Consider the following 24,291-nt stretch of genomic DNA (forward strand, 5'->3'; position numbering starts at 1 on the left):
AGAATTCCTTGCTTTGCTGCTTACTTTGGGCAAATCTCTTAACTTCTCTACGGCTGCTTCTTCAACTATATAAAATGGGGAAGTGGGAATGAACTAGGTAAATTATCTTTAAGGCCCCTTCTAGTTCTATATTTGTGATCCTATAATCCTATGATAAGTATATAACAATATCTAACATTTATATAGTGCCACACACTGTGCTAAGTGCTTTAAAATTATTATGTCATTTGATTCCCACAACAATCCTGGGGAGGTAGGTGCCTCATTTTACAGAGGAGGAAATTATCCTCATTTTACAGAGGAGGAAATTGAGCAGATAGAAATTAAGTGACTTGCCCAGGGTCACAGTTATCAAGTGTCTGAAGCTAGATTTGAATTTATTACTTTCTGACTCTAGCCCTAGTGCTCTATTCAATGTACCACTTAGTTGCTCACCCAAAAAGTTAATGAGCGGCAGGTGGGAGAGGTAGGCAATTTGGATCTTAAGTAAAAGTAAGCATTTACGATGAGTTCTGGAGTAAACTAGAGATTCAAAGAGGCAGAAGTGTCTTGAGAGACAGTCACTGTGAAGGTACAAAGTCAGGAGATAAAGTATTGTGTATTGTTGTCAACAAATATTAGCTTTTGGTACCATGCCAGGAAGCCCAGCATTCTCTAGTACTGTGGTGTGATTCCCTAAAACCATTCAGGAGTTACTGAGGGCTCCATGTGAGTCCTGAATAGGGGTGGCAATGATAGTGTTTAATAACCTTTGCAATTTCCTCTTATTGACCCATTCTTCTGTTTAACTAAGTATCTCTACTAAGAATTCACGGTCATTTGTTTGGTCTGGTAAGGGAAGTATCAGCAGGGGCTATGAGTTATGGGAACAAATATCCCAACAATGCCAGAGACCAAATGTAGTTGAGAAAGGAACCCCTTGGAGAACTTCAAGTGGTATAAAAACATATATATGCACCTAAATGAAAATGTGATGGGGCAAAGGAGAGAAATTCAACAGGTGACATTACCTTCCAGTGGGAGGGATGGCCAAGAAAGACTCCTAATTCTATAAAAAAGTTCTTGGTAGTTTGATAGGTAGAGCACTGGATAAATAAATGAGTTTAGGCAGGATTGTCATTTTTATTATATTAGCTTGTCCTACTCATGAGCAATTGATGTTTTTCCTATTGTTTGGATCTAGTTTTTTTTTGTGTGTGTGTGTGTGTGTGTGTGAAGAGTGTTTTGTAGTTATGGTCATATAATTCCTGAATTTGTCTTGGCCAGTAGATTCCCAGGCATTTATATTGATTGTCTAGAGTGATTTTAAATGGAGTTCTCTTTCTAACTCCAAGAAAGACTTCTTAGGAACTTCTACAGAAATGGGGGCAACCAAGTGGTCTACTCTGGGTGTAGAAAGTATAATGGGTAAAGGCATAGAGACAGAAGAGGGAAAGATACCAGTATTTAACTGGGTCAGAGAGATTTTTGTTCTCTGCAAATCTGCAAAATTCTGATTCTTACTCAATAATTTATAATGATGAGGTTATGACTTTCATTCCATAGTAGTAATAAACATTCCCTGTTAGGAACTTTTGAAATCCCAAAAGTAAGCATTGAGTGGCAGCTAGGTGACTCCATGTTTAGAGTGCCACGCCTGGAGATGGAATGACCTGGGTTCAAATCTGGCCTTAGATGCTTCCTAGCTGTGTGACCCTAGGCTAGTCACTTAACCTCAATTATCTAGCCTTTGTAACTTTTCTGTCTTGGAACTGATATTTAATAACAATTGTAAGACAGAAGGTAAGGGTTAAAAAAAGTAAGCATTGAATGAATTCTGAACAGTAGTAGTTATAATTTTCTTCCAAAGCTTATCTACCATTAAGAAAACTGCAATGCTAACATTTTCATTGAATGATAATTTTATTATTGGCAGAAACAGATATGCATATAGTCTCTCAAAGAGTTAATGGAGACTCATTTTTTTTTTCTGGTGAAAGCAAAGCTTTCATCTACTGCTGAAACTTTAGCAACTCTGAAATTAGATAGCACTCAGGGCGTTTTGAAGTTTACAGGACAAGTGTTCTTTGGTCAAATCTAAAATTAAACAACAACAACAACAAGCCCCTTCTATTATCAAGTCAAAAATAAGCTTGTCAATAGCCTTGTGACAATCTGAAAGGAAATGCTCTTTTAGGGGGTATATTGTAAATTGTGCTGTAAAATATAACAATGGTGGGAAAAGCAGAGCCCCACTCTAGAGGCTGTACAAAAAGCAGTAAAGGTATTTGCTAAGGCACGCTCAGTAAAAGTCTAAGAGCTATTCCTTTATGATTTATGTGAGCTCTTAACAAAATTCAAATTTGCAAACATTCCCAACCCTTCCAAGCAAATAATTGCAAACTAAAGGCTTAACTTACACTTGTTACCAAACCCCTTTAAGGTCTTAGAGTAAAACTTTAGTGATTGCTATTTTATCCATAAAATCCATTACACAGTTTTTTTTTTCCACAAAGATTTACCTCTTCCATCTTTGGCCAAGTGAAAAGTGCTAGAGAAATCCATTTATTATTTTGTTAGAAATCCAGTAGGAGAGAACAAGACGTCTAAGCCTCATAGGGATCTATTCAGCCTAAGGTAGTCATTGCAGCTGCTATTCCTTATTCTAATGAAGGTTTTTTTCTTTACTGAAAACAGCTGCCATGGGCTCATTTTGGCCTGATATTGCTGCCTAGGTTCACTTTTTACCCCTGTACCTGAAATGAAATCTAGCTACCACTCTATTCTGCAGATACTAGGCAAAGTGAAAGGGAATTTGGTGATCTTGGAAGAGGAATCTTTTCTAGCATCTGATAGTTTAGAAGTAGTGATACTACATACCTTAATGATGGAGATTGTAAAATGTCTGTTTAAACATGGATCAGTGGGGTTTTGGACCCGGAGTCAGCAAGATCTAGGTTCAAATTTAGCCTTAGATACATTAGCTGTATGACCCTGGGCAAGTCACTTATCCTCTGATTAAAAGTTTTCTCAGCTATAAGAGAGGGAAAATAGCACCTACAAATAGCACCACATAAAAGTTTATTTCCTCCCCTGACCCCCTCTCAACAGTCTAAACTCAAAATGTCAACTTTGTCATCTACTTTGCCTTTCTTGCACTTTGAGAAATGGTGAAACAAATTATTTCAAAGAGAAATGGAAAGACTTATATGAACTCACATAGAGAGAAGTAAGCAGTTCCAGAAGAAGGATTTATATTATGACATTAATCTTGTAAAAATTAATAATTTTAAGAACTTGTATAAATTGCTGAAGAATGAAATGGGCAGAACCAGGAGAACAAAAAGCTAAAAAGAATGATGATTAATACAATGACCATACATGACTGAAAGATCAATGATTAAGCCTCCTGATATCCCTTGACAGAAAGGTGATAGTTTTAGGGAACAAAATGAGAATTTACATACGGACAGAATGAGAACATAATTATAAACAACCAATGAGGGAATTTGTTTTGCCTGACTATGCATATAAGGATTTTTTTCTCTCTATCTCTCTGACTCTCTGTCTCTCTGTCTCTGTCTCTGTCTCTGTCTCTCTGTCTTTGTCTCTGTCTCTGTCTCTCTGTCTCTGTCTCTGTCTCTCTGTCTCTCTGTCTCTCTGTCTCTCTGTCTCTCTCTGTCTCTGTCTCTCTCTGTCTCTGTCTCTCTCTCTCTCTCTCTCTCTCTCTCTCTCTGTCTCTCTCTCTCTCTCTTTGTAGGGTAAGGAGAGAAAATCGATTTTGGTTCATTTAAAAAAATGTAAAAATAGGTAGCTGTTGCCATAGGTGTGGAGTGTGTTCCATATACATTCAGATGAAGTTACTGTATGCTTGGTTTGGTTAATTGTTTTATTTACTTTATTATAAGAGATCTCTTATACGGTGAGGGTAATCTGTAAATGTTTATAATGAATAAACAAAACATCAATAAAACTTTTTTTCTTTAAAAAAGTTTGGACTAATTCTTCTCCCTCAAGGCAATTAAATAAGAATTTCTTTGAATTTTTTTTGGGAGTGAGAGGAGTAGGTAGATAACTTTCCAATGTAAGCTAAAGAAAGAAGTGGTAGTGGTCTATGGAGCTGAGAACATGTTTAGCAGTTTGGAGATGATACTTTTCCTGAGAATGTGAGAGAGGATGTAAGGTACAAGGGTTGGTTATCTAATAAGAAGTTTTTTTAGGCTGGATCCTCCATCTCTTTAGGGAGAGAAGAATAAGCTGCATTGAATCTATACTTTCCTTTCATATAAAAGTGGCATTATTGATTTTACTCATTGTCTAAGATTTGACTACCTTGTGTCTCTTGTTCAAATAATACGTTTAAATCACTCAAAGTTTAGTTCATTAAAAACGAGTTAAAGACTGGACTCAGATACTTCCTAGCTGTGTGACCCTGGGCAAGTCACTTAACTCCCCTTCCCTAGTTCTTACTGTTGTTCTTCTGCCTTAGAACCAATACATAATACTGATTCTAAGAAGGAAGGTAAAGTTTTTTATTTTTCAAAAAATGAATTAAAGAAACTCCTCTAACACACGCACACACACAAGTACTGTCAATGTCATTAGAAGAATACAACTTTCTTCTCACTTTAGGATGGAAATGGTTACATATGATGTATATTTTATAGGTATTAAATGTTTCACTTGAATAGGCCACCCTTTTCCCAGTGGCCCATTTATCTTCAAACTTTCTGATCAAGGAAGGTGTGGTTTTGTTGGTCTCCCAGAATTGGATTTAATCTACAAGACATGTTTTTTTTTTTGTAATATGTATGTAGAATATATTGAAAAATGCTCGTTTTGAGAAGTCTCTCCTGTATGTTCCTTAAATTCAAGATCAGATGATGTGCTTAAAACAATAAGTTAATTGACTTGCATTCCTAAAACTCTCCTTTGTGGAATTGTAAAAGATTTTGGGGATTGAACTTTGTATATTCTTTAAAGCAACCTATCCTGTGTTTATTGGAGAGCTAAACTTGATACATCAGTTGAATTTTATGCACATGGACTTTAAGCAGATTAGAAAAAGATGAATAATCTTTTTTTTTTCAGCAAGAATGTAAACGTCATGGTCTAGCAGAGCATGAAATCTCACTAACAACTATGAAGCAAAGGGGATTTATATTCTCAGCTGCATTATTTTCCCCCCAACAGTCTTGAAGCAAGCTTTACAAACCTGTGAATGCCATAATTCAATCTTTTAGAAGATTCAAATATATTAGTAGTGGATTTATAGAAGGTGCAAGCAGAGGGAAGAAGAAAGTCCATTGTAGTGAAATAAAGAAAATATATTTATATTTATTTTAGATAGATGAAATGGTTTTTTGTAAATAATCATATTTCTATTAAAACATTTATATATGTTTATGATAAATATTACTTATATTTAGAATATAGAAAAATATTATGCTATCAAAAGAGCCTGGATAGCTAAAAACCTTTCGATTTCTTGCTCTTTGGAGCAGAAATACAATAGCAATGAAGAAAAGTGCACTTAGACATCATGGCTTTATAATTTATGAGCACCTGGGGATTAAAACAAATTTTATTAGCACTTCTAATACTATCTGGGTAAACTGGTTCCAGAGAAGCAGACGTTTTAAGTCACTTTATTCAACTTGACTCCCAAAAAGTTTAATTTATTTTTACCACTCCAGTGTAGCCTTTATGACTGACGGCATGAGAAGCATACTTATAAGTATTAAATGTTTCACTTGCACAGGTCACCCTTTTACCAACATGCTTCCTTCATTTAAAAAGCCACCTTGTCTAATTTTTAAATAAAGTAGAGGTGACAATTGAAAACACCCACGCCCACTTCCCCCTCACCCCTCTGCCTGTCACTTGGCTGTCAGAGCTCAGATTTCTAGTGTTTCAAATTGCCACCTCTATTTACATGGCCCAATGTTCATAAAAGAGTAAAATTCCTTTTTACCAAGTAGGCACATTAAGTAAAGACAAAAGGGCATGAATAAGTTAGGGGATGTCTTCATTTATTTACTTGCCTTTAGTTTGCCCATTGTCTTATCAAACTTGGTCTTAATAATTGTGTTTTACTTAAACGAAAATGATTTGGTTAAGTGAACAATCACCCAGTATGCATCTTGCTTGAAACCATAGCTAAATGAAAACAGCCAGGAGCTCTGATACCAGCTCTTGTTCTGACTTGTAAACTTTGTTTACTTATGGACTTGATCCAGACGATAGAAACCTATAACTTTCCCATTTCACAGGAGTTAGAGACAGTGAAATCCAACTGTTATATACTAAATGAAATTTTCCAGGCGGGGAAAAGACACATTCAGTCTTACCCAGGAAAGTGATTACAGTTTAATTTTTTTTTTCTTTTTCAGGGGGAGGGTGTGTGTGTGTGTGTGTTCTTTTAGTGAATTTTCTCGTAGAGATGAACACAGCACCCAAAACAGCTTCAAATAAGCAATACAACAGTTTTAAGAATGAGGTCATGACAGCAACGGATCGCAAATGTGGGTAGGTAGCGACATTTCTTGCGTCATTATTTTTTACTCTTGTTCTAAATGTCACTGTGGAAGGTCTACGGTCATCGCTGACAATGTCTCTTCCATGCACTTGACTGACAACGGCCATCAAGACTGATTTGCCCCCAGAATTGTCAGTAAAACCCCATCTAAGCTGTGGTCAGGTAGGGAGGCTTCAGTCATTTATCTCTTTTGGTCCACACATTTTTTCCATTATCAGTCACCTTACTGAATAGATGGAACATTCCAGCTCATTCCACAAGTTGCTAGGAAAAGGTTCTTGTTTGGCAACTGAGTGTCTGGAGGTCCTAAACCACTTGGAAATGGGTCCCAAGGAATCCAGGAAGTGGTGGTTGGAGAAGTAACAGGGTATGTAGCCAAGTAGAGAGGAATAATGGGGCTCGTTATGTGAACAGACCCTATGCTCATTAGCCAAGATTCTCAGCAAAGTTGGAAGTGCTGCTGCTCAGTGACCTTGCTTCTTCTTTTTTACTTAGTTGACTAAAGACATTAGGCTTGAGTTCCTTCATCTTTCTTCTTTGATATACCAAACACCCTTTCTCTTTTCACTCCTCTCTCTCTGCTCTATCGATTTCCACCACTCTCTCTTGCCTTTACTTACTCTGTCTCTGTCTCTGTCTCTGTCTGTCTGTCTGTCTGTCTGTCTGTCTGTCTGTCTGTCTGTCTGTCTGTCTCTCTCTCTACTGGCCCTTTCCCCTTAGTCTATGAACATGCTTCTCCCTCCCTCCCCTTTCCAAAACAACAAGAGTCCATCCATCTCCCTAATGCAGCTTTCCTTTGTAAAAAGAGTTATTAATACTATTTGTCTCTATTCCCTTAATATTCCTCAACTCATTGTAATCTGGATTTTGTCCCAAGTGCTCTGCTGAATTTTTTCCCTTCAAACTCTTTAGTGATCTCCTACATTTCCCAAACTATGGCTTTTTTATAATTATTATCCTTTTTTTCCTTTCTTCAGCATTTGAACAACTCTCCTTTGGACTCCATGATACTTTGCTATCCTGGCTTGCCTCTTTTATCCTTGATTATTTCCTCTGTTTCCCTTCACTGCTTTCTGACTCTTAAATAAGGAAATCTTACATTTCTAATCTTTTCAGTAAATCTCTACCTGGATGTCCTGCTTGTACCTCAAACTGAACATATCTAAGCACTGAAATCATTGTCTTTCCCTCTCCAACCTGCCCCTCCTTCTAACTTGCTTATTTGTGATAATGGCTACTTACTACCTATGCTTATCACCTAGGATTCCTTCTCCTCAATTCTTTCTTTCTTTTTCTTTCTTTCTTTTTTTTTTAAACCTTTACTTTCCATCTTAGAATCAATGCTGTGTATTGGTTTCAAGGCAGAAAATGGTAATGGCTAGTCAATGGTGGTTAAATGACTTGCTCAGGATCACACGGCAACTCTTTCATTTTTTTACTTTTCCTATGCCCTTATCATATTCTAGTTTGCATTACTACATATATTTGATACATGTTACCTTCTGGTAGAAGGTAAGCTTCTTGGGAAGCTTTTACTTTTTACTTTGTATCTCTAGTATCTAACATGGTGCTAGGCACATCATGGTTGCTCAATTAATGCTTGTTCAATTGAAATCACTGTCTTGCTTGCTTATTAGACTGTAAGCTCTTTGAGGGTATAGAATGTATAATTTTTCATCTTTTCATCCCAGAGGCCTAGCACAAAAGGAATCACTAGACAGATAACACTTAAGAGAGTATGGCTATCATAGGAGATCCCTGGATAGCGAGTGCCAATTTAGGCTCCAGGCTAAATGGCATTTTTCTAATCAGGATATAGACAGAAGGCTGCAATCAAACAGACATGTATTATTTCATTGATGGCCATGGTTCATGGAAATACCAGTTTTCTTTTCCTTTTTAAGTTTTTGCCCTTCACCCTTATTGGGACAATAACAGAAATGCTCGACCAGGGTAAAAAAAAAAATTCTAAAGCAAAATTTAACAGAGAAACTTAAAACTTTACCTCATAAATAGTAGGCAGACAAATATCCTGATTCCCTAGCTCGGTGGCACATTCCTCAGATTTCACACATTGATTATGGCACCAAGTGCACTGCACAAAAGGAGGGGCTGAGAGGCACTGACTGCAGGATTTGAAATGATCACAGCCTAGACCATTCAATGGGATCTTGGTTATCTGTGGATAAAGGTTAGGAAAATATTTCCAAATGTAAATTTTCAAATCATTAAACAGAGATCAAGTATAGCAAAGACCCACTAAATATATTACTTTGTAGTGTCTATTATTATGGCTGTTACACTAGACAAATTTTGTTTCCAAAATACCTAATGATAATTAAAGGATTAGATGCAATGCATTCATTCTCATGATTCTCCTGTGTGCAACTATGTGGTGAAAGGTAATGGTAGTCTTAACTGGCAAACTTTCCCTGTAATGATATACTTGTTGTTTGATAGCTATTCTGCCCTGCCTGCTGTAAATTTGAAACAACAAAAATTCAAGTTTCAGGAAGATGAATCATGACCCCAAGGAAGTTCTAACATAAGCTCCAAATTTATATTTCCTGGCTTTTGTAGGTTAGTACCACAGTTCTGTTATTGGGTTTTTAATATTCATTCTGGGTTTGTTTTTATCTTAGAGGACAGAAAGCAAAACAGAGAACCTAAGATGCAGTGGCTCAGAGGCTTCCCTTAGGTTCAGTCCTCTTGGTATAAAAATGTAAATTGACTTCATTGATCTTTGGAATTCCTTTGGCAGAAGCTAACTGCACATAAATCCAAGAGGAAGTGGAAAGTTACAAAAGACCAAAGCAACTTGTAAATACTGTGTGTCTTTTTGCAAAGAACCTCAGCTAATAGGGAAAGATCTAACCTTCTTCCCAGTGATAACCAAAGTGAAGCCATCTGTATTTAGTGGATGTTGAACAATCACTTCTGGAGAAACAGGATGGGAATCCAGTTGAAAATTCACATGAGGGGTTGATTGTCCTCGAGAAACCACAACCTGAAAGAAAAAAGGCAAGAAAAAAGCCAGCCTTTATACCAACAAACTTAATACAATCCTTGACAAGTTTGATAACAGGATGAGAGAAAGATTATGACTGGTCCAACATCTGAAACGTCTATCTTGCTTTTTAGTCAGTCTGTTTTCTAATTAATCCTCTGCCTCTGGGCTAAAATGCAAGAAGTAGAAAATTGCTTAAATTTTTCAGAAATTTCCTGGGGAGGGGATGTGTCTACTTGTGTGCAAAATAGTGTAGGGGAGAGAAAAAAATGGAAGACAAAAGACTCCTTCACTTAATAACATAGCCACAGCTATGAGGGAATTCTTATTTATTTCTAATCTAATCCATCCCACTTTAATTGAATCACAGAAATAGAAAGGACCTCAGAGTTCATCTATATGATCTGCCTCACTTTTTTAATAGAGGTTAAGTGATTTGCCCAAAGATAAATAGCTAGGGTCCCTGGTAGGATTTGAACCTATTTCCTCTGTCTTCGGAGTGGATTGCCTTTCCTCCAGCTAGTTTGTGGCCTTGGGCAAGTCACCACCTCTCTGGACCTTGGTTTATTCACTTTTAAAATGAAGAGATTGTCTTAGATGGCATCCTAGGGTTTTTCCCATCACTAACATCCTATTATCTATATTCTATTTGCAGTGGGATGAAGACAGTGCCTGGCACATAACAGGAGTGTAACAAATATTTTTGTGATTTATCAACAGGGTTATTGCTGTACTGGAAATGTTAAGCATTCTTTCTTTTGTCTAAGATTAAGTTTAATTTTTTTCTCCCTTCTTCCTAGATCCTTAACTATTTTTTTGTTGTTCTATTCTGGATCCCTTATAAATGTCTAAGTCTTTTAGAGTGGCTAAAATGGACCTTTAAACTATTTTGGGATCACGTGCTATATTGTTACTTGAATTGCCCTATAAACAAATTTCTGGTTTCCTGCCTGCTTACAAAATATGGCTTGATGTTTGTAACAATAGCTTAAAAACAGTACTGAAGTTATCTGTATAATTCCTGTTTTTCATTTAAGTGCTTATAATAGCCTCCTATTCAGTTTTCCTGCCTCAAAGTAACCCCCACTCCAGTCCATCCTCCACTTGGCTATCAAAGTGATTTTCCATAACTGTAGTTTTGATTGTGTCATTCCTTTATTTGGTTACCTCCAGTGACTCCCCATTATTTCCAGGTCAAAAATAAAGTCTTTTGTTTGGCTTTTAAAGTCCTTCATAACCTGATCATTTCTTACCTTTCCAGACCTCTTACTGGAAGACTTACTCCTTGTTCACCTACTCTTCACCCTTCTACTCTGTGATATAGTGAAGTGGTTTCTTTGCTGCTTCTAACATGAGACTCTACCTCCAGATTCTGTACATTTTCACTGGCTATATCCCATGTCTGGACTTTCTCCTTCCTCATCACTGTATCCTGGTTTCCCCAGATCTCTTCAAATTTCAGCTAAAGTCTTAGCTTTTATCTTGGTTATTCTGATCAAGTGACCCAAGACAATTCCAAAGAACACATGATTCCCAAAGGGCCATCAAACTGTGCATACCCTTTGACTCAACAATACCACACTAGGTTTGTATCTCAAAGTGATGAAAAATAGAGGAAAAGAACTGCCCTAAACAAACAAAATTATTTACAGCAGCTCTTTTTTGTGGAGGCAAAGAACTGGAAACTGAGGGGATGACAGTTAGTTGGGGAATGGCTGAACAAATTGTGGTATGTGATTGTAAAGGAATACTATTGTGCCATAAGAAATAATGAACAGCATGATCACAAAAAAAACCTCGAAAGACTTATACGTAGTGATGTGAAGTGAGCAGAACCAGGAGAAAGTTGTACACAATAACAATAGTAATGTATGATGATTAACTGTGAATAACTTAACTACTATCAGCAAAGCAAGGATCCAAGACAATTCCAAAGGACTCATGGTGAAAAAGGCCATCCGCCACAAGAGAAGGAACTGACAAAGTCTGAATGCAGTTGAAGCATACCATTTTTCATTTCATTTCCCTTATGCATTTTTTCTAGTATTAGTGATATGTGATAATATTGTATGATAATACATGCACAACCTATATCATATTATCTGCCATCTTGGGAAGGGGAGAAGGAAAGAAAAGGATTGTGAAATGTCAGATAATGATTATTAAAACTATCACACACATAAAAGAACTTGTGATAAAAAATCTTCTCCACATCCAGAGAGAGAACTGATGAACTCAAAGTGTAAATTGATGTATAATTTTCTAGCTTGATTTTTCTTGATTTTTTTATGATATGGCTAATATGGACATATGTGTTGTACGATTTTATATGTGCAATTTATGCTATTTTGCATGCTTCCTTGGTGGGTAGGGGAAGAATGGGAGAAATGGGAGGGAGATGATTTAGAATTTAAAATTTAAAAAGAAAAGAATTTTTAAAATGAACTAATAAAAATTTTGAAAATAAGTAAGTAAATAAATAAATTTAAAATCCTACCTTCTGAGGAAAAAACCCCAATACCTTTCCTAATTCTCTTTGGGGCAGCTAGGTGGTACAGTGAATAGAGTGATGGGGCTAGAGCCAGGAAGACATTTTCTTGAGATCAAATCTAGCCTCGAACACTTATTAGTTATGCAACCTTAGCAAGTCACTCAACCCTGTTTGCCTCAGTTTCTTTCTCTGTAAAATGACCAGAAAAAATAAATGGCAAACTATTCCAATATCTTTGTCAAGAAAACCCCAAATGGGGTCATGAAGAATCACATATGACCGAACAACAATTCCCTTTCATCTTAATCTCTTCCTCTGATATGACCTCCAATTTATCCTGTACATATCCTGTTTGTCCCTAGGTGTTTGCATTTTAGGTTTCAGTTCTTTGAGATCAGGATCTGTTTGTTTGCTTGTTTTTGTCTTTCTCTGCACTCCTAGCACTTAGAATAGTACATGGGGTATAGTAGGTACTTAAAAAGGGTTTGTTAATTGATTGACTGATTATAATTTTGAGAAATTTTCCTTGGATGGGTTGGCCCCAGAATAGCAGGTTTCACTATATAGAATGGGGCATTGTAAATGTTAAGTAAAATGCTGTTTGGTTAGAGGGCCAGGGATAATGGCCAAAAGCAACTGTGAGATAATGAAAGAAAATGATTACGAATTGATATTTATATATAGTTCATGTTCATATGACACTGTAATGTTTATAAAGTTTTATGTAGATGATTCTATTTCAACTCTGTGAAGCAGGCATCATAGATATTGTCCCCATTTTGTAAACGAAGAAACTCAAGTTCAGACAAGGCATTTGACTTGTCTGTGATTCACACACTAGTAAGTAGCAGAGGTAGTGGCTGAACCTTGGTCCCTCCTGCCTCAAGCCCCGTGATTTTGTTTTACTTCTGCAAGGTGTCCTAGTCTGAGAGTTATTTGGTGGAATCATGCAACGTTCCTTAAAGCCATCTGCTTTTCCGTGAAAAATTTCATTCATTTGCATAGGTAACGAAAAAGCTGGGCAAACACGAGCCTTTATGCTATTAGAGGTGGCCTAATGACTCTCCCAGTTACTCATCTATAAAAAAGAAATGAGAATGTTCATTCATCTCATAGGAGTAACTAACTGACTGCAAATTACCTTGAATAAATCCCACAAACAATTTATAAATGTTCTAGGGAATCATTAGTAAATCTCTATTTCAGTGCAATAAATGGTATTGTAATGGCCTGAAACAATTTGGGAAGCTTCCAAAATGGTCTAATTTTCTCTAAGGGAGTGGTCTATGAATAGGGAAGCTCATAGAGTTCACACAGAACCTATTGTTTTAAAGAGTTCACACTTGACTGGGCATTTGTTTAACATTCATTTACCAAAGCTCTCAACAATAATGTATTCTATAATACCCCTATAAGCAGGCTGACTATGCCAGCATATCAGGAAACTGAGGAACTGAAGTCAAGTGATGGAAGAAAGGTCACTCTGTTTGCAATTGTTTTGGATAGGAGACAATATTCTGGGTAGGGACTATTGTTACTTCAATATTTGACATTAGAGACAAGACAACTGCACAGTTATTGAAGACAAAAATCATAATTTGGGAAACCCACACACAGAGTGAGGGCAGATGAAATGATTTGTTCTAATCACTGTTTCTAGAGTGAGAATCTTAGGGTTTTTCCTGAGGAAGTAGTGACTTCTTACTGGCGTTGTTTAAGAAGAGCTTTAGAGAGACCTCTTCTTGGCGGTGATTTCTATTTCAGGTATAAGTTTGAGTAGCTAGGACTCTAAAATTCTCTGAGCCTGAGATTTCAGACTCCATGTTTTGTTTCCTAAACAACTTAGATTTGTTTTCCAAACTTACAGTCTATGTATTTTTTGCTCCTCTGTCCAGGACATAATCATGTTATGTATATATCCCTTCTACATCGTGACTGGGGAGTTAGGGGCACAGCACCTCCAAGATCTGGAAAATCCACATACATTTTTTTGGCTCTCTCTTTGCACCAGAGAAGAAGTCTGGAATTTTTTCTTTTTTTCTTTTATGTTCTGTTTATAGTACCTTAATGTATATTTCGGGTTAAGTATGCTTTCTGAGTTTCTAAACTTTTTTCTGTGTCATCTGCTAGCTTTTGAGTGTTGCCTGCAGCTTCTGCAAAGCTCCCCAAAAATTCCCATTAAATTTCTTATGCCAACAATGCCTTGATTTATCAAAACTGTGATGAGGAAAGGATATCTGTTTTTATTTCTCTTCCTATTTCTTGCATATGATTCTGTAATGGGAATGTTGGAGCCTACTTTCCAATCTTCCAAATGTGTACCTTTTTTTTCTCTAACAATTTCAAAATGGAAAATGGAAAAACTGTCTTTCTAGGAAAAAATGGCTACTATATCTTTGAATTTATGACAGAGGAGAGAGGAAACCAGACAGTCAGCTAAGTACTATCAAAGTGGGGGGAGTTCAGAGAAAGAAAAGGTAGGTTCTCATGGCTTTAAAATTCTGTTGAGAAAATTAACCCAAGAGAAATCCGTTGCTTTTCAGAACTGAATTCTCCCTACACAGGAACCCTCGTGCTAATACACATGCATATACACAAATGGAGAGCTGTCTGAAGAAAGGTACTGTGAATGCAGAGAACTCAAAGATTAACACTAATAAAAAAAAAAAAACCACAAAACCCAACAACCTGTATACAAACCAGAAACAGGTAAAGGAAATGAAACCTAAATTCCTATTGAATTTCTCATCTGCTACTTCACCCTGATGATTCCTATTGATAATGTAATCTTAGGCTAAGTTAAAACAGACATAGTATCTATAATAATAGGAGTAATCATTTTTCTGTGCACTGCCCTAGTTAAACTACATACTGAAAACTGTATTCTGTTCCAGGTGCCTTATTTTAGGAAAGACAAGCTGGCACATGTTCAAAGGGTAGTGATCAGTGTGGTGAGGGGACTGGAGATGATATGCTCTACCAGTCAGTTGAAGGAACTAGGCACATTTAGAATGAAGGAGAGAAAGCTTGGACTTGGGATAGTGTTACATGATGAAGTAAAATACCTGAAGGACTGCTGTGGATAACATATTTGACTTATTCTATGTTCCTACAGAGAGAAAAATTAGATATGCTGGATGGAAACTGTTAAGAAGCAGAGTTTGTCTTGATTTCAGAAAAACATTTTGAAACAACTAAAGCCATCTCCAGGCAGAATGGACTAGTCAAGTAGAGACTGGATGGCCATTTCTTATAATATTTTAGAGAAGATTCTTGTCATGGGATCTCAGATTTAGAGCTAAAAAGGACCTCAGAGGTCAATGAATCCAACCTCCTCACTTTATGGATGAGGCACAGATTAGTTAAGTGAATTACCCAGGATTAGGACCTACTAAGTCTCTGAGGCGAGATTTGAACTCAAGATTCTTTTTAAAAATTAAAAAAAAATTTTAAAAATCTTTTCCCACGGTTACACGATTCTTCTTGTCTCCCTGGTCTCTTCCTTCCCCCTTCCCAGAGTTGATAAGCAATTCCACTGGGTTATACATATACTATCACTCAAATCCCATGTTAATATTATTAAATATATACCCATACAAATAAGTGATAAATCATATGTTTTCTTCTGGATTTCTATTCCCATAGTTCATTCTCTAGATGTGGATAGCATTCTTTCTCATAAGTTCTCCTAGTTCTGCTTATTTCATTCTGCATCATTTCATGTAGATCTTTTCACTTCTTGTATCAATCAAGCAGTTCATCATTCCCAATACCTCCTCAGTTTCCAATTTTTTTGCAACCACAAAAAGCACAGCTATAAAAATTTTTGTACAAACAGGACCTTTCCATTTAAAAAATCTCTTTGGGATACAAACCTAGTAGTGGTATTGCTATATCAAAGGGCATGCATTCCTTTAAAGCCCTTTGGGTATAATTCCAAATCGCCTTCCAGAATGTTTGGATTAATTTACAGCTCCACCAGCAATGCCTTAGTGTCCCAATTTTGCCATATTTCCTTCAATATTTATTATTTTCCTTTACTGTCATATTGGCCACTCTGCTAGGTATGAGATGGTACCTTAGAGTTGTTTTGATTTGCATTTTTCTAATCAGGAGGGATTTAGAACATTTTTTCATGTGAATATTGATAGTTTTGATTTTTTCATCTGAAAACTGCCTGTTCATATCCTTTGACCATTTATCAATTGGGGAATGATTTGATTTCTTATAAATTTGACTTATGAACTCAGGATTCTTTACTCTAAGCCCATCAAAAAGAAAGGTTCTCACCTTTAGAGTCTTGCTACAGTATTTTAGCTCTCTTGTTCAGGCACAATTAGATTATATGGCTTCAGAGGTCCTTTCCATTTCTGTGGTTCTATTATATTTACTAAGTTCTTCCAGACTTCCCATATAAAGAAGTTCTTCCTTAAGTACTCTTTTCCCTTTTCCTAGTCTAATGTTTTCTTTAACAGACTTTCCTATGACTGAAAGAACCTCTCTTTCTGGATTCTCTGACTTTATCAAAAGAATGAAGCTCATTTATTGTTACTTTCCCATCAGAACAAAAGCAAAAACACTTCTCCCCTTTCTAAACTTAAAAAAAAGTTCCCATTGCTAGCATTTAATTAGTATCATCTTGTAAAAGTTGTTCGTTTGATTTGTTTTTGCATCTTTAAAAAAATCACTACACAAAGACTTAGTTCCCATAAATAAGACTAATTTCTTGTTTTGATGGTGCTTATTTATGTAAACATTACTCCAAAAGGCACTAGGGTAAATAATAATGAGCAAACAAGCTAAAAAGGAATGAAATAAACTTCCCAGGCTCTTTACCAGCGTCCTTTCAATATTTTTGGCTAGAGCTGTTTGCCTTTATGGGAAAGCCTCAGCAGGTAAAGGGCTGGTCCTCCTTGAGAGTTTTCAGAGGCATAGAAATTTCTAAAGAAATTGTTAAGTAACTAGCAATTAAACAAAACTCTGTGCCCTTAATGCTCTCAGATGAGTTTTATTTGGTCTTTAGAGGCTGACAAACAACAGAAGGCCAGGGAATGATTGCCATGTGAAAAAGCTTTATTAATCTTTGGAATTATGAGTAGAGGTAGTACCACAGCTGCAAATACCTTCTTAGTTGATCATTATCCATGTTTCCTCAAGAATACCCATCCCTCTAAAATGCAAAGAATGCTTTTCTGTCCTTAATTCCCTACTTTCACTTATTGCCAGAATTCCTTCTCATTGAGTAATAAAATTAACCCTCTCAAAACCCTGAAGTGATGTCTCATTATTCATAAGAAATTGGGGGGATTCATTTTAGTTGTAACAGAGATGGGCCAGAAAAGAAAAGAAGTCTGGGCCTAGACTACAAAAACATTATTTTAAAAATTATTTTAAAATCCTTACCGTCTGTCTTAGTCTCATTTCTAAGAGAGAAAAGCAGCAAGGGCTTAGCAATCAGGATTACATAGCCAGGAAGTAGTGGAGGTCAGATTTGAACTCAGGTTGTCCTGACTCTAGGCCTGGTGCTCTACTCACCATGCTACCTAGGTGCCCATACAAATTTAGTTTTTATGATGCTTAATAGCACCAGTGTACATGAAGTAGTAGGTTGGCAATTGGATGATGCGTATTGTGCTGAGAGCTGATATGTGGATTTCAGGACTTAAAGTTCCTGTTTTTTTCTTCAATTCTATAAAAATAAAAATTTTTTTTTTTTTGCGGGGGATGTCTGAGTTGTCTGGGCAGTTTTGACTATTAATACTAGGGCAAAATGCTAAGCTTGGAAAAAAATTAAGTCTGAATTGTCTGATTTTCCTTTATCAGGATAAAACCAAGCTATTTTTGAAAACCTCAAGATGATCTTTTTCTTCTCCTCCTTCTCCTTCTCCTTCTCCTTCTCCTTCTTCTTCTTTTCCTTCTTCTTCTTCCTTGGCTCTCAATCTACTGAGCCACCCAGCTGCAACCCTTCTTTTTTCTTTTTTTTAAAAAGACCTGTGATTTCAAGGAATAAAGAGCATTTGGCAAAGCATTTTCTTTACCAATGCAGATTATCACTTGTTCCACAAGTCATAGTCTTAAGGGAGTTGCCTATGATACTGAAAGAATAAATGATTTGGTTAAGGGACAGCATGACAGTATGTGTCAGAGACAGGGTTTGAACCAGTCTTGTTACTAAAGTCAGTTCTCAATCCTCTATACCATGTTGCATCTCATTTTTTTTAACATGTTCAGAAAAAAGTAAATCAAAGATTTTAAGAAAAGGGAATGATCTTACTGACAGCCAGTTCAAAGTGCTGCAAATTACTTTGAATCAAGATCTAAAGGTAGTAATTTCATTTATGGCTATTATAGCTACTGACATTAACTGGATTATTTTTTCTTATCAGTGGTTCTCCAAGTGTGGTCTAGGAGTCCCTCTGGGTCTCTAAGAGACTCTTTTAGCATGTCCTTGAGGTAAAAACTATTTTCATAATAAAACTAAGATATTTTACTTTCTAAAACTGTAAGTAATTGATAGCTATAATCCATACAAATAGAAGCTCTTTGGGGAGGTCCCCAATACTTTTTAAGAGTGTAAAGAGGTCCTGAAACCAAAGTGTTTGAGAACTACTTCTCTGTATTATAAAATCTTGGAAGTCAAAAACATATATATATATATATGTATATGTATATATACATATATATATATATATATAATTTAAAAATCCTTTACAGGGTAGATAGCTTATCATAATGCCTTGGACACATGAAGCAGTAGGCAAATATTTATAGAATGTATGAATTATAAAGTGAGAAGAGTAATTAGGATTTGATGTTGTAAGTTCCTTTCAAATGGACTAAAATTTGGAAAGACTCCAGAAGTTTGAGCAAATAATGCTATCTGATTTTGTTATGGGCCTAACTTCCTATTTTCATCTAACGCCAGCTATAATTGTTGAGAGGAGAGCAGTTATGGAGCAGATCTGGGGCCATTTGAGTTAACTTTGCCTTCAGATTTGGGAAGACCCCTTTTGGGCAAGGAGGATATAAAGTCATCTCTAAGATTCTGACCTTGGCTCTTGGGATGCCTGAGAACTTCCTTATTCATTGCTTTTATTTCCTTGCCAGTAGCTTTTACCTTTTTGGGAAATCTTTTCATCAATTTAGAGACTACTTTTACCTGAAGGTATTTTGATGTTTAATAAATTATTTATTTCTACCCTCAGGCTTTGCATAATCAATTGCAGATGAGTTGTGATCACTCCCAGGACTGGTGTTTTTCCTAATATATTCCTCCAATGACAGGAGGGCTAAGTCTTTTCATGGCACATACTCTCCCCTCTCTTGCTTTTCCTCTGATTCAGCCAATCTGGTAATTAGCACTTATTAAGCGCCCACTATGTGCCAGGCAGTATGCTTCAAGTCATTAATCTTCTGAAGTCCTTGAAAGAAACTGGCTGGTGTTCTGGGTCTCGGTGTATATTCTCAAGATTATGCCATCTGTTAAGCAGTACATCTCTGTCAAGAGGGAAATCCTTTTCTATCTGACCCTTTTGGAGGATATCCTCCAAAGCAGCTAGATGCCACATTGGATAGAGTATTGGTATAGAGAGGCAGGAAGACTTGAATTCAAATTCAGTTTCCGACAGTAGCTGTGTGACCACTGAGGAAGTCACTTCACTTCAGTCTTCTCGCTTGTAAAATGTGGATGATAATAGCATCTATCTCCCAGGGTTGTTGTGAGGATAAAATGAGATACTTTTAAAGAACTTTGCAAATCTTAAAGAGCTACATAATTGCTGCTATTATTATTATTATTTTTATTATTATTATTGTTAACAGTGAACACCTTTAGGAAGTATGCCTCCTCTTGATGTTTTGCTTTATTCTGATATCCACAGGATCACTGGGCGAATGGTTGCAACATCTGTCATAGAAACTCATGTCATCTTAAGACATGCATAGAAGACAACTACTTTGAGGGTCTTTAAGGTTACATTTTGCTCTCCTATGCACCAATTTTTTTTTTTTTGTAGTAAGCAAATAATAGACCCAGTGCAGTCTTAGATTGCTTATACGTCATGGTCAGTTGTGACTGTGAAGATGTTGTCTGCTGTTGTAAATTGTCTGTGAACGCCCATCTGTCCCCATCTGTTTTCATCAAGGAGCTTCTTTTTGCATTACTGTTCTCATCCCATTTCATTGAGATGAGGAAGTCAGGATATATGCCGGTAATTGTTTATGTTTTCTCGGTCTCCCCCTTTCTGAAAATATCAGCATGGTCCATTATCTTATCCAATCTTTGAGATATCTTGAAAATCGTTCCTTGAGTGCTTTGGAAATTAAATCATACCAGTATGACTTTCTTCTGTGTGTATACTGTCAGCTCAGATGCTTGTCCCAACTTCCTCTTAATTGCTATTGCCATGGCCTCACAAATGCATAGGGTGCTAAAGTGGGGAAGTCCAGATGTGGTCAAACAACCATTAACTATTTTATGAAACACCTTTATGAACCATTTTGTAATTACATTTTATATTTTAAACCAACCAAGAAAATACCTGTAAATAGAACTCAAAATGTAGCACATACTTTAATTTTTAAAAATTTCATTGCTTCCCTCAAAAATGGGGTGGTGGACGGGAAAGTTTTATTATATGTCTTTGAAATGTTATACCTTTAGGTACCTGTGTAGCATTAAAAAATGCAACAGATACGGTTTATATGATTGTGAATTTGACTTTGAAACCTTAGCATTTAAGCCAATCATTTCAAAGAATGTCCTTGATGGGGATTTTTGGTTTGTGAACACAACATACAAAATGTTATTATAAAAAATGTATCCCGACCAATCAATTATGTATAAATGGTAGCTCTAGGCAGATAACCATAACTCCCTGCTGCTAACAGCCTTCCTTCCCTCCTCTCAGTCACACATGTGGCCGTATGGTGATATGGTTAGAGAAACACTGGACCTGGATGAGGAGACCTGGGTTTGACTGTGCCATAGGTCTTTTCTGGGTCCCAGGATCATATTCAAATTATGTAGGCCATGTAAAATGGGGAGAATAATATCAGTACTAGGAACCTCAGAGGGCTGTTTGAGGAAAGCACTTTATTTCTAAGGGCCAGCCATATAAACGTGAGTTACTATTGTCGATGCTATAGATTGCTATGATAACTAATTCTTACCCACTCCTGGGTTAGTTTAGAACTAGCTCAGGATAGTTGTCTCGTGGCAGGAGGGGAAAAAGTCAGAGAGAAGAGGGAGAGGAAAGGAAGCAATGAACTCCTTCCTCCTCTTCCCATCCACGGTAGCACCTCTTTCCTTCCTACTAATAGATCAACCTTATGATGTAGTGAACATCTCTAGGAATTTCCTCAGCTCCCTATCTCATCTCTCCAAACTTTATCAAACCCTCCCCAACCACATCTTGCTCCTCACTCTAGAACTCCCAGCTAGGGTCCCCTATGAACCGCCCAGGACAGCTGTCCTTGGTGAAAAAGGAAGACCTTGAGATAAGCTTTGGCTTACCTATGAAATGCAGATGAATCTTATTTCATTCTTTTATTTACCCAAAGACTTACCAGCATTGCCTGTGTGCACTTTTGCTTTTCTTAAGGGTCTAAGTGAGGGAGGAAAAACAAATATGTATGTTGTAGGAGAGGAGGGTAACAGGAAGCAAGGGGAACAGAAGGAGACTTTCTCCTTTCTTCTCAGAAGGGACTCTGCAGCATCTGCTCAAAATTTCTTGAAAGCTTATAAAATCTCTTTGATTTTAAATCTCTATTTCTTTCTCCATTGTTGTTCTCAGTAAAAAACAAACAAAAAACAAACAAAAAAACAAAACCTCAAAATGACTATTTGCTTTCTCTGAGGGAGAAACCATAAACCAAGACCATGATGCAGTAGACCAGGAAAAGGGAGAAACTCTGGTCCAGCAATGATGGCAGCAGTAAGGGCAATAGGCAGGTCAAGCCCTAGGGACATTGGAAGTAAAGAAAGAAGGTCTTGGGAAACCATCTCAGGACAGAGAATAGGTGTGAGGTGGAAGATTACCCAAATTAATGACAAACAAGTAATTATTTCTGTTGAGGGTACTGTGGTCTTTCCAGTCTCCCAGGTTCCCATCTTCAGAATAGGCTAGGTGGTACAATGGATAGAGCACTAGGTTTGAAGTCAGGATAGACCTGAGTTCAAATCCAGCCTCAGATAGTTACTAGCTATGTGACTCCTGGCAAATGACTTAACACACCTGCTTGGCTTGGTTTTTTTTAACTGTAAAATGGGGATAATAATGGCATCTGTCTCCCAAGGTAGTTGTGAGGATCAACTAAGATAATAATTGTAAAGTGCTTAGCACAGTGTCTAACAAGTAGCAAGCACTATGTCAGTGTCAGTTATCATTATTATTACTATATACCAAACTCTTAATACCATAAATATATACAATTTCTTTTACTGCAAACACATCATAAAAGGAAAAGAAAAATTTCAGACTCCTCTAGTACGAAGGGAGGGCCAATCATTTTTATGCAGATCTTCCAGATTGCTGGGATGCCATGTCCCTAACCCCTGAGAGGTGGAAGGGATATTTTATTTTATTAACACAGATTTGTATTAAAAACCTAGAAATTCCAAGGACCTGAGGAAAGTATAATAGAAAATATGAGCAAGATTCATTTTGGGGTTAGTATGGTTAGTCACACGTATAATAGGAGAGACAGGAGCATATCCTTTGACTAATACTCTAATTTGCTTAAACAGATCCCTTTCCCTTTCAATTTAGAAATTTATCACTGAGTTAATGTTCCAGAGTCTTGTTATTTTCAACACCAAATTTTTTAACTTGTCAAAATTGTCATTAATTTTTGGAAGTGTGAAATGTTTATATATATATATGTGTGTGTGTGTATATATAGATATATACATACTGTTTGGAAAGATCTAAGAGAGGTAATGTGGTATATAAAAGGGGCAAAAACACTTATTCTGGCTTCAAAACTCTGGATTTAAATCCTGCATGATCTTGGGCAAGTCACTTGGGCCTCAGGTTCTTCACCTGCAAAATGTTAGACTAATGGGCCTCTGAGGTCTCTTTTAGATCTGTGATGCCAAATATTTTGTCAGTTTTATATAGCTCTAAGGTCCTTTCTGACACTTAGATATTACCTTTCTTTCTTATTTATAGGTCTAAATAGCTTTATATGTAATTATGTACCTTTCAAACCTACACTAAAAAATGTCCTTGGCCTGAGAATGAGCATGAGAAAATTCAGCTGGCATGTATGAGTAAATAATTTTTTAGATGAGTTATGCCTAAAAATCAGGAATATGTCAAGAAGCCCCTTCTCTCTCACAAGCCCAGCACTATTAGTTAAACAATATAATTCTTTCTAATCAAATAACCACTGTGAAATACCTGATTCACTTTGCACCCAACAGCTGGAGCTCAAACTTGTGTTCCCAGCCACACACTGAAAATAAGTACAATAGGAAGGGCAGAAACAGCTGCAAACTTTCTGGGGAAAAAAATGGCAAATCAACATTGCCATCAGACTTTAGCCTAGGAAGGAAGTAAAACAATTTTTCTATTCCTTTTCATGCATGGCAGCTGTCTTTGGGGAAAAAAAAATTATTACCATTCTATTTTGTAATAGAAACTCCATAGTATTTACTAAAATATGAGCTGCAAGTTACTCAAGGTCTTTCAGAGATTTAAAACACTTTTGCATAGTCAAAATATTTACCATTCTTTGCTAGGTAGTAACTGCTCTCATGGATTAAGATGGAACAGTTGCACATCTTCTCCTTGTTACTTGTCCACCTTCCCATTATTTGCTGTAAACAAACTGCTAGATTTCAGGGATGTTGTTTTTGATTTATCTTTGAAAAGTTTTAAGTTTGAATAAAACCAACTGCATTGATTTCACTTAGATCAGTCTCAAAGAAACAAATCCTTTGTGGGTCGTTTAATGAAAGTCCTGTATGTCACTAGAGAAGAAGGATGAGCTTTTTTCTATTTTTTTACCTTTTTTTTTTAAATTGTAGTGCTTTTCACAAGATTGATATCTACCCATTTTTACCTTCAAGCCTTTGGTTAGGGCTCCACACTATAGGAATTTAGCACAATAAACCGTTTCATAATCCTTTTGCTGGGGGCCAAGGATGGCATTATTATCTTAAGAATTTTCTGTTTTAAAAATAAAAGCTACCATTTATATGGCATTTTAAGATGTGCAAAGCACTTTACAAATATTATTGTCTCATTTGATCTTCACAACAATTCTGGGAGG

The 24,291-nt window shown here is 36.5% G+C and overlaps 1 protein-coding gene across 1 annotated transcript in view; it reads right to left on the bottom strand.

The window, feature by feature from the left end:
• MET (MET proto-oncogene, receptor tyrosine kinase) overlaps positions 1–24,291 on the bottom strand; it is a 128,504-nt gene that overhangs the window by 50,050 nt on the left and 54,163 nt on the right. The window contains exons 3-4 of the mRNA XM_044679396.1: positions 9,393–9,524; positions 8,523–8,696 (exon numbers count right to left, since the gene is read on the bottom strand). Coding sequence (XP_044535331.1) covers positions 8,523–8,696; positions 9,393–9,524 — 306 coding nt within the window. The remainder of the gene's footprint in view (positions 1–8,522; positions 8,697–9,392; positions 9,525–24,291) is intronic.

This window comes from Gracilinanus agilis, chromosome 5, assembly GCF_016433145.1.
Source record: "Gracilinanus agilis isolate LMUSP501 chromosome 5, AgileGrace, whole genome shotgun sequence".
In the NCBI taxonomy this organism is placed as follows: Eukaryota; Metazoa; Chordata; class Mammalia; order Didelphimorphia; family Didelphidae; genus Gracilinanus; species Gracilinanus agilis.